General features: G+C 39.6%; 1 protein-coding gene across 9 annotated transcripts in view; it reads left to right on the forward strand.

Annotated features, from left to right (window-relative positions):
* LOC137999799 (putative ammonium transporter 3) overlaps positions 1–11,385 on the forward strand; it is a 40,303-nt gene that overhangs the window by 26,545 nt on the left and 2,373 nt on the right. For 8 of the 9 annotated variants that reach the window (XM_068845723.1, XM_068845720.1, XM_068845727.1 and 5 more), the window contains 5 exons: positions 3,305–3,411; positions 7,082–7,833; positions 8,634–8,693; positions 10,065–10,141; positions 11,196–11,385. The exon at positions 11,196–11,385 is cut by the window's right edge and continues 2,373 nt beyond it. In XM_068845723.1, coding sequence (XP_068701824.1) covers positions 7,112–7,833; positions 8,634–8,693; positions 10,065–10,141; positions 11,196–11,385 — 1,049 coding nt within the window. In that variant the 5' untranslated portion in view covers positions 3,305–3,411; positions 7,082–7,111. Of the gene's footprint in view, positions 1–3,304; positions 3,412–4,068; positions 4,260–7,081; positions 7,834–8,633; positions 8,694–10,064; positions 10,142–11,195 lie in introns of those variants that run through there. The other variant, XM_068845728.1, reaches the window with a different exon arrangement.

The following is an 11,385-nucleotide window of genomic DNA, read 5'->3' on the forward strand; positions in this document are numbered from 1 at the left end:
GCATACGTAGGTTGAAATTTAATTCTCGAGCAGTTTCCTCATAGAATCTCCGGCAAATGATTAATGGGTAGCCATAGTTTTTAACGTCAGAAAAAGATTTGTTTAATCACTCTAGTGTAAAATAAAGTCCTTATTCATTTGAGAAGTCAACAATATTTCTTTAACTTTCTCTTTAATGACAGAGATTTCCCGCGAATCTTTTTTCAACCTATTCACTTGAAATACAGTAAACACCCACATATAAGAACCTAGAATTTAAGAACCTGATAGGTTAAAAATTTCATTTTAGACCCCCCTTATATAAGAACCAGTTTAGCCTAAAACATAACCTTGAAATTTCAAGCGTCCAGAACAAATTTTAAACTGCACAAATCTTGTTTAACGTCCGTCAGAGCAATTTATAGTTAGTTTTTTTGCAGACTATTTAACTTAAAGAAGAAACGACTGAGTTTTACTCAAGACCGTGTTTTGTTATAGCCTGCAAGCAGGCTCTTCCGTAGAAATGGCGCGCGGTCGAAATATAGGGGCTTGTGTTACTAGAAACTAGTGGTTAAGCCCTTATACAAAACCAGAGGCTACGTGTAGCCTACACTTTGTTCGAAGGATTTTAGCCGATTTCCTTTAAGTTCACAGTATTTCAGCGGGTTTTGATTTTGATGTCACAATACCTTGATCTTTACATTTAAAACTGCGCAAAACGGCATTAACTCCAATCAAAACCAGAAAACAGACGCTTTGCAAGTCTCTACGATGATATTTAAATATATTTAACACTTTTTCTTAACGATACTGGGAGAATTACAAAATTACAATATCTGTTACAGAGTCATGCGATAACCGAATATTGCATTGCGTGCAATGAAAACACAAAAACTCGTTTCCGGTCACGCACACAATTCGTTAATACATATTTCCTCGATAATCTGTCACGTAGTCTTAGAGGTTTAGTGGTCATCAAGATTGCCTCTGAAGGAAGAGATACCGAGGTCGAATCTCACTTAAACTGCCTTGTACAGCCAGAGCGTGACCCGAAAAAAAAATAATAAAAAAACAGCCCAAAAATGGAGTCGAATCCTATACTTTGCTATTCGAACAACGTAATAATTCAACGTGTGAAAGTTGGAGCCAAAGGGCCACGTCTGGGTGACCCTAAACCCCCACTTGAAAAAATTAACTGGAACGTTGCAGTTCAATACCACCCGACTCAGTGGCTTCTGTTTTTGTGTAATACGTACCGCAATCGACCCAGTTTACGCTCATAGAGCGTCTAGTTGTATTTGTGGAACGGGCGTTTTCACAGATCGAGTTATATTTTGGTTGATTTTCCTGCGAAACCTGACCTTTCCAGCTAATCTCAAATCTCAGTGCATGAGAAATTACTACCCATTGGATTGATATTGGTTACTCGTGCAAGCCAAATCGTATTTAAAGGGGTAGTGTCACACTATTTTAGTCAACCTTCAAAACAAGACTAAAAGACGTCTTTGCATCTCTTTGCATCAATGAAGACCAAAAAATAATGCTGTAGTTTTGTTGCCAATAACCATTCAGTAAAGTGCACTGAGGCTATTAATTCTTTCTTGTTTGCAGCCAAGGATGGAGAGGATGTAAATGGATTGAAACTTGAAAAAATTGGCCAATTTTGTCAAGTTTGGAGGCCGTGTCTTGAGAAACTCACCAAAAATTAATACGAATAGCTTTGTACCATAAATATATTTTATATCTTGTCAGTGAGCGATGTAAGTGTGAGCTAATAGGGAGCTTAAGCACGCGCGTTTTTGACATGCGGAAGGCAACCGGAAGTGAGCTGTTTTCCCTTTTAACTTGTCTTCACACAACCACATTTACATTGCTAAGTATATTTTCTCCATTGGAGATGACGAGTATAAAAGACTAGGAGACAACGCTGTCCTGGCACTCGAAATGTTCTCTTCCGGTTGCCGTCCACGTCTCAAAAACGCGCGTGCTTAAGCTCCCTAATGTACTGATTTAAGAGGTCGTCTGAAATAGCTTGATCTGTGAAAATGCCCGTCGTTACATAGAACTAGTATTTGAGTTGGAAATTGATTTCATCAAACGAGTTGATACAGGTCGAATAATCACCGTGAAAGATTTGGAAAGCAAATCTTTCCAAATCTTTTCTTCGTGAAAGATTTGGAAAGCAAATCTTTGCAAATCTTTCACGGTGGTTATTCGACCTGTATCAACTCGTTTGATAAAATCAATTTCTGTTTCAAACTCCCACCAACGCAGTACCACAGTTTCTTTAGAAACTAAAATTTTGTTTAGCATTTGAGTTGTTTAAGTAATAGAGGACGACGTTTTCCGTGTTTCCATAGCCTCATCTAAACACCAGGGGGATTTGGGAGAATTCGAGACAGTCATGCAAACCGGAGACGTACGTCTCCGGTTTCCACAAGTGTCGAGAATTCTCCCAAATTCTCCTAACTTCCCCGAATTCGACAAATGAAGGAAAAAATTGAAGGAAAATTCTTGATTGAAACAGATTTTCTTGATACGCGCTCATATTTCCTACCAGCCAATCAAAACGCGCGTCTGACGGCATATAACCAATCAAAATTCGTGTGACGTCACAGCCGTGTTTCCGTACTCTCATTTAAACACAGCTATTGACCAATGAGAGTGCGCGTACTATCCTAATTATTTTATAAAGTTTCTTGGTTATCGGCGCGGCTCCTGTCATTAAATATTCCAGAACGAAGCACTTTCAAAAATATGCCAATTTTTAGACCAACGGATTTTAAACAAAAAGAGGATTAAAAAATGTCTTCTATGCGCGCAGTTCGTGCCGTGCATGGCAACAAATTTAGGGAGCCTTAGCAACGACGACGGGAACGGCAACGACAACGTCGTCTCAAAACATAAATTCTCATTATTGTAATCACTTCGAGACTATTCCAAGCTTTTTAACATGACAATGGTGTGGCAGTCCCTCAAGAATAAAACCGATATCAGTCAAGCTTAATTTAGCGGAAAAAATGAAAATTTATCCTCAAGTGCTGACGTTCTCCCTAAAACCTCAAATTTGGCTGTTTCACGTTGTTGTTTTGTTGACGACGGCAACGAAATGGACAAAAAGGAAAAGCGCACGTGCAGAGCGTGCAAAGCTATTGTTTTTGCCTTCTATATATGCAAATTAGTGACGTTCTCGTTGCCGTCGCCGTTGTCGTTGCTAATGCTCCCTTTTGGGTTTTTGCGTCAGCCCATGCACCAATTAAAGCCATTCAAAGCCGTTCTTCAACTTCGCTTAATCATTAATGCAAACGTCATCGTTCCTCTCTAGAACAGTATACCGCGGCCGAGTTTCATCTGCAAGACAAGTTTTGTCATCCCTAAACAACCGGATGAACCTTGCCATCGATACAGTTCCTTGACAGTTTCATTACTCGGGTAAGTAAATAACACATCTTTTAAAAGAAGGTCTTTAAGCCACTGAATGATAAACTGGCGCGCACGTTTTTTATCTATAAAGGAGCGTATACATTTGTCGCGCGATACAGCAATTTCGCATTGCAGATTTGTCTGGGCATTTGTTTTTTTTTTTTTTTTTGCTCTTTTGTAAGCAAAACACCTGGCAGTTTTCATTTCTCCAGGGAAATTGTTACATCGCAAGTTGGATAGTGTTCGTGAGTTTTCATAGAGAAAATATGAATCCCTAAGAAAGATTTGCAACAAAAAAGCCTCTACATTTAATGCCGCCTTAATGGCGAAAAAACTCTATATGCTGGGAAGCAATGGACACTAAATTGTACTCGGCCTTGACAGAACACTCGTCCGGAAGACAAAGGGTGGTTTAAAAAGAAATAATGGTTTTTCCCCCCACTGAGCAAACTCATTAGATGTTTGAATAACATTAGCGTGTCCTTTAGTTGAAGCAAGAACAATGTTATTGCAATCGATGTTGAATTGACCGTGACAGTGCACTTTTTTCCCTTCGCACGAGTTTGCAAATTAGTTGCGCATAATTTAATGGAAAGATTTTATTGGTTACCTTCTCGAAAAAAGGTGTGTTTTGTGCGCCATCGAGGCCAAAAATACAGAAAAACATGAAACAAAAAGAATTGTCGAGTTTCACAACCATCTCCATGCATTAACGGTGTTGATTCCTGGGAAGGAAAGTAGGAATCAAAAATGATCAGGGATTTAATTTTGATCCGTTGTTGCGCACCGTCGGTCGACTTCGCTTCGAGTAAAAGAGACGAGAGCTCGTTGGTTAACTCATTCCACATTTGACCAAGGTAAGGAAAGATAGACAGGAACCAACCCGAAAAAGAGTAAGTAAAACTGTGAGAACTGACCCCACTGGCTTTTCGACTATTCAGTCTTAGCAGTATGGTGAGAATTGTGCCAACTAGCTCTAATTTAATGACTTAGTTCCCATGCACAAATCCCGCTATAGCTCAGTATGGCATTAGCGAGTGCAATACCATAAACTTTAATTTGTATTAGTGTATGCCTTGAAGGGTTCTTACGAAAGCTGTCATTCACAGCTTCCAATCCCACGAGCGAGAATAACAAAAGAAACTTAGTTTAACAATTTCCGCCTAGCCTATTTTGTAAGAAAATTTACCACCTGACGAGAGAATTTCACATTAATTTTCACGCGAAAAACAGACATCGCACGAATCGCAATATTGTTTTTCAAGTGAAAATTGACAGGAAATTCACGAGTCATGAGATGAAAATGGCATAGCTTTTTGAAAGACGAAGTTATTTAAAATTAATTTACCTTTTGGTGAATGTTGCAGTCGTCAATGCTCGCCAAAAAAGCTGTCTCCACTGTCAGGAGCCAGGAAAGTCTTATTTTTTCTCACTTCAGGCACATTTTTTTGCAAAATTGCTTTGAAAGTATAATTGTTTCCAATTCTTGCCTCCGTCGCTACCGCGTAAGGTCACGTGTTGCTACGGTGTAATATCAGTCGGCCTCATTTTAAAGTCGCAATTCCACACCGTATACCTCGTCTTGATAGCAAATCAGATTAAATTACGCGTATTCCCCTATAGATATGCGATTCTATTGGATATTACCGCGTTATCAACATCCCGATATTCAATTTGTCCGGGAAAGAGACCACCGCATATTCAATATATCTACCATTCAAGATTAATAATTGATAGATCCTAGACAGGAATATGTCGCCGGCCATTTAATTGAGAAGGGCTTAAAAATAAATAGGTTGCATCTTTTACTTATAAGAGCTTTTCAATCTTCTTATGTTATAATTAAGTCTGATAAGATTGCTTTTTATTCGTTGATGGCTTGATCAAGAGATCAGTTTACAATTTCTCCTTGCATTCTTCTCGGTTATCAGACATCACTTCCAAGAGAATTATGCGAAACATCACCACAAACGAAACATCTGTTTTTGAACAAAATATTACAGAACAGTAGACGAACATGTGTTAATATCAGTTTGGTTGAGATGAAGGAGCTGGTAACTCGGTAATATGTCCAGTTCAGTTATTTTGGCCATAAAACATGAAATGTGTACATTATTATTATCATTATTATTATTATGCAGTATGTTTTACGTAAGTTTGCTCACAGATATAAGCAGGAAAAGGCACTATTGTGTAACAATCCCTACTGTTAAACCTATTTAAAAACCAATTGGTGATAACTAACGAACCAACATTTGAGAAAGGAACAAGAGTTTATATGGAAAGGCTTGTCAAAACATCAATTAACTGGAAAGTGGCTTGACAGAAATCACACAAAATTCGAATTTATGGAAAAACAAGTGCCTCAATGTTCGGTTTCAGTCCGTAAAAAACAGCAAAAAAGAGGATCTAGATAATTAAATTCAGTGAAAACCGGCCGAATTGTTGCCCATGAATTGTTGCGACATGACAATTGGAAAACAAACTGTTCATTGCTTGCGGCTGGAATCTGAAAACCTGTTGGGAATTTTGCAAATGAAGAACTCCAGCGTGAGAAATTTTTTGAGCTTGAAAGAACTGCTGGACCGGGCGACGGTTGAGGTCTTCCATCCAAAGCACTTGACAGAATACCTGAGCAAGCCTTTTACTGACAGCTTCAATAATACCCAAGGAAAAATTCGGAAATTCATTGTCATTTCTGCGGATGATGGCGTGAGCTTTCGTTTGTTCCGTGCTTTGTACTCTCATAAATAGCAGCGGAGGGGTTGGCCCAGTGGTAAGATCTCTGCCTTCCAACCCTAAGGTCCCGGGTTCCATTCCCGAGACCATTCCATTCTGCCGAGACTGGAATATTTGGCGACCTTCTTTCCCGCTAAAGTTCACTCAGCTTTCCATCCTTCCGAGGTCCGTAAAATGAGTACCAGCATGCATGGACTGCTTAGAAGCGGCTGCAATTTGCGCCTGTATATGCTTCCAGTCCGCTGGGGGGTAAATTAATCATTGTAAAGCGCCTTTGAGACGTAAGTGATAAGGGCGCTATATAAATGCACCACTTTACTTTTTTTACTTTTTAAAGCACGCTGTTTAAACCAATGAGAGCGCGCGTTATATAGAAACTTTACCATAATCTCTATTAGATATAGCAGTTATGGATTTAAGAATGCCCCTAGTCAACCAAGACTTGTACAGAGGAGTATCTTTGGCCTTAACTTTTTTCAGAAGGAAGCCATTTAATAACTGTTGAGAGTTAAGACGCTTTCCCTTTGACAGAACTGACCGGGCTTCAAACACACTTTCAGTGAGGATGACATACACTCCTCCCGAAGAATGCGAGGGATTATCATGAAAGTGTTCCTTCAAATTGTTGCATTTTCTTTGCAAACTGGTGGGTCTGGCCAGCCAGTTCTGACAAAAGGAAAGCGCCATAAGTTTGTTTAATCAGTGACCTAGAAACTTTAATAGGTCTTTTCGATATATTAAAATTCAGTTTGATAGTGAGGCAGTGAGGACAGAGACAAAGGAAAGTGGATGATATGTAAATATTTTACACATTCATTCCCAGGTGTTTCTATTGTTTTTGTCCTCACTGCTTCAGTATCAAGCTGAATATTTGATCTTTCGAAAATGGCCTATTACTTGGTATCACAGCTGTGTGAAAAATATTAATGTTCATTTGCAGATCATTATTTAACGTTGACTTACCCAAGAAATGATGAACGAGACGGAGTACGATTATGATGGGAAAGTGAAAAATGAAGACGCCGTGTGGATACTCACGAATTCGTTTATCATTCTGACCATGCAATCAGGATTTGGACTTTTAGAATCCGGAATGGTTTCGTTGAAAAACGAAGCGAATATTATGGTAAAAAACGCTGTAGATGTGGTCTTCGGCGGATTATCTTACTGGATGTTTGGGTATGCCTTCAGTTTTGGCAAGGGTAATCTTGGTAACCCCTTTTGTGGTATTGGGTATTTCTTCACCGACGCTGACGATAAAGAAATGGGACAGGTTTACTCGGAATATTTCTTCCAGCTTTCATTTGCTACGACTGCAACCACAATAGTTTCTGGTGCTATGGCAGAGAGAATTAAACTGAAAGCTTACATTTTATATTCGTTTCTTAATACTCTAACGTACAGTTTTCCCGCTCATTGGGTCTGGGGGGAAACGGGTTGGCTTCGCCAGTTGGGTGCTATCGATATTGCGGGGTGCAGCGCAGTTCATCTGGTCGGCGGAGTAAGTGGACTGGTAGCGACTATGATGCTGAAACCACGATACGGGAAGTTTGATGCGAACGCGCCCCCCAAACAAATGGCGTCCCCGACAAATGTTGTATTAGGAACATTTATGCTTTGGTGGGGCTGGTTAGGTTTCAACTGTGGGAGCACTTTTGGAGTAACGGGTATGAAATGGAAGTTAGCTTCAAGGTGAGCATACAATTTGTGCAATTCTCTATTTAATCGTAACGATTATAAAGTTCTCGAATTTTATTGCCTCTGTTCCTATTTGTCGCGTAATTGGTGCGCGGTCACGTGAGGGTCCAATTACAGGTATCCAATATGAACAACTCCAAATTGGATACCTGTAATTTGACTCCTACGCCATTCGCACTTGGATGGGGTCTTTCTTGCTGTTTTCCTACTGTTTGCAAAACAGCCGGATTGTATATAATTTTAACTTTTTCACACCAAAAAGTATTCAAAGACTTTTTATCCTCGAGTTTTGTTCTAGACACGAGTAACTAGTAACTGAACCTCGTGTCTTACGATTCAAAAAGTAATCGTGCTCGTAATTTCAAATCACTCTCACGATTATTCACTGAATTGTACTCCACTTGGTCCAATTACTATTACAAATTGGCGAAAGGTGATTAATTTCAATGGCGCAATCATTCATTCATTCATTTGTGCATCCATTTTTTCACTCACTCACTCATTCTTGATTCAATCGCTCAATCGTTTGTTTATATATTTAACTCTTTGTCTCTTCCCGTGTAGTCCATCTTTATTTCTAATTTGTACGCTAATGATCGAGAAACCTTCACATTTTAATTCTGCGGAAAACTCTCTCCTTACATGGAGTTTCACGAGGGGATAATAGGATGGTATAATTTATCCAAGTTAAACGATCATTTTAAGGATATATGCCATCTCGCTTCTATTGGGTTTTTTGTTTTTGTTTTTTGTCTTGCATTTTAAACGGATACTTCTTGTTTATCAATCGTTAGGTCAGCGGTTGTCACGATAAATGGAGCCATAGGAGGTGGAATTGTCGGGACAGCTTACAGGTGTGTTTAATACGGCCTTCCAAATCAAACATTCTTAACTTAACAACAAAACATCACTGACTTGCTTTATTTTCCATTAGCTACTTACAAGGACCATGATAAACCCGAAAGAGACCAAGTTCAAACAATGAACATGAAATCGAGGCTCAGAGAAATAAAAATAAGTATTTGTATGAGTTTATTCCCTAGAGCCTCGATATGATGCCTTTTGCTTAGGACTGTAAATTGAATTGGGCTATTAGCAGAACTATTTTAGACAAGTTAGGCCGGCTACTTCAGTACACTGCACAAAACAAATCGTAGATACATGTACTTTTTGTCTTTGGCCAACAAAGCTTGTACAAAATAATTTGCGCAAAACAAAATTAGGAAAAAATAACGGTGAAAAGGGAATAACAGTTGCAGAAATACGGACTGTAAAAGTGAAAAAAAAAAAGACAGGCGAACAACAGAAAGTACAAAGAAGAACTTCACAGGAAAGTAGAGAGATTTTAAAAAGACTTTATTTTTATTTTATTAGATCCAGTCAAAGTAAGGGCATGTACTTAGAAACGTTTATCTCAGTTCTACTCGAAAACTCTGGGAACTCCGTTTTTACGAACACCGTTTTTTCTTATTGTTTGTGAGGAACAGTCAATTCAAGGCCACCGATCAGAAATTTCGGCGTATACATAAAGCTAAGATCAAGCGCACTGGTGTGACGAGAAAGTGGCGCGCGACTTTTGCGAACTAATATCCTCAGCTGAATACATGAAAGCAAAACACAAGCGCCACTGAGATGTAAAGACGAATAAAAGTTGTCTTTGGCATACAGTACTTCCCTATTTGATAATGAAGTTGTTACTGCCCCGCAAGCAGAAGTTTCCGATCATGTCCGGCTTTCGTTTTTGTCGGCTGTCTTTAGCGCAACTTTTCCTTATCCCGCAAGAAAAATCTACGTCTTGAAACGATTCCTCTTTTTGTTGAACATACCGCTTTCCAACAAAATTCTGAGGTTTTTAAAATGCCACTTCCCTGTAATTGGCCATAAGAAAAGCCTTTTTCCGCGCTTTGTGGTTTGAATGACAGGAAAAGTTACTATTTGACCAAACACGGAGATTTGGTTTGTTTTAAGATAGTCGTTTCTATAGTGACGGAAGCGTACTGCAAAAAGAGTCTTTTTTCTAGCAGGTTTTTCTAGCAGGGAAATAAATAAGCAGCTGTTAATACACCCTTAAAAGAAGACTAAAGCGACAACGACGATATAAGAAACAGGTTTTTTCTAGACGTTTTTCAATATAATTTCCACTCCGAACGGTTTTTGTGTCCTTCTCCTTACTAAATAGATACATTTGAATGAATATTTCATGTTATTTAACTCTTCCTCTCCAGTTACATGACCTACAAAAAGCAGATAAATATTCCCATTTTCGTCACTGGTATCCTGTCAGGCCTTGTCGGCATTACAGGTAAGTAAAGGAGTTTTGTCAGTTGTATTTCTTTAAGCTAAAAGTACAGTTGGTGGAGCCGTTTGCCAAAACATTTAGCATCAGCACGGTTGATAAGGGAAAAGGACAACTGATCATGAGAAAGATTCAAAGTGTGGCGTCTCAAAAATTGACCGTTTTTATAGTGGAGACGCATTATCCGTCTGGATGAACTTGGTCAAACGTTTGTTAATTAATTGTTCGTCTGGTTATGCGTCTCTATTATTAGAACGGGCACTAGACAAATTATCCGTCTAGAAGAACTATCTTTCGTTGTGCGTCTTGAACGACGAATAACACGAGAGACGCATAACTCGTCGGGACGGATTATGCGTCTCTAGGATAAAAACGGCCATTAGGCTGCACTCAATAGACGTTCGAATTGGGGTTATATTTTTCGTAAGTGATAAAGAATGCTCCTCAAACACTTAAAGCGTATACGATCTGATTGTTTTGAGGGCGGTTTCTTCTATATGTTTTTATCCATGTTAATCCGCCATTGAAAACACACTTACTTTGCTTAAAAAATTGTCACGAGGACGACCGGGAACAAGATTAGACCAAGAGAAAATGAGGGGACAGAGAAGGAGGCTCCCGGTCCAGCCCTTGGGATATGTCATGTCCACGAAAGTTATTTTTAGACGAGCGGAAGTCTTCCGAGACGTCCGCATGCAGGCCAACCTCGGTCCGATGTTTGAAAGAAAATATATATTCATCAGCCTTCCACGCGCGCCATCATTTTCTCTTTTCACTAAGAACCTGAGAGCGAGGCAAGACTGCATGCGGACGTCTCAGAAGACAAACTTCTGCTAGAACAAAGACTTCCGCTCGTCTAAAAATAACTTTCGTGGACATAACATATCCCGGCCAACGCCTTGAGCCTCCCTCTCTGTCCCCTCATTTTCTCTCCATTAGACTTGTGAAATCACCGATTGTTTGCAAATGCATATTTTGGTCACTTTGCGGTCATAAAAGTGTGGGCGACTTGTTCTCGTTCTTCGGAATCAGTAATCTTCTTGTGAACTTACTTTGACAGCCATTTGCACTCTCGCACGTCCCTGGGAAGGTCTTTTAATAGGTGCCATTGGAGCATTGCTGGCATGCCCTTGTTGTGCTCTTCTGGACCGGCTCAAAATCGACGACCCTGTCGGTTGCGTACCAACACATGCAGTTGCAGGAATCTGGGGCTTAGTGGCCGTAGCCTTCTTTGCAGAGAAAGACATCCT

The sequence above is a fragment of the Montipora foliosa genome, chromosome 4, assembly GCF_036669935.1.
Source record: "Montipora foliosa isolate CH-2021 chromosome 4, ASM3666993v2, whole genome shotgun sequence".
NCBI lineage: Eukaryota > Metazoa > Cnidaria > Anthozoa > Scleractinia > Acroporidae > Montipora > Montipora foliosa.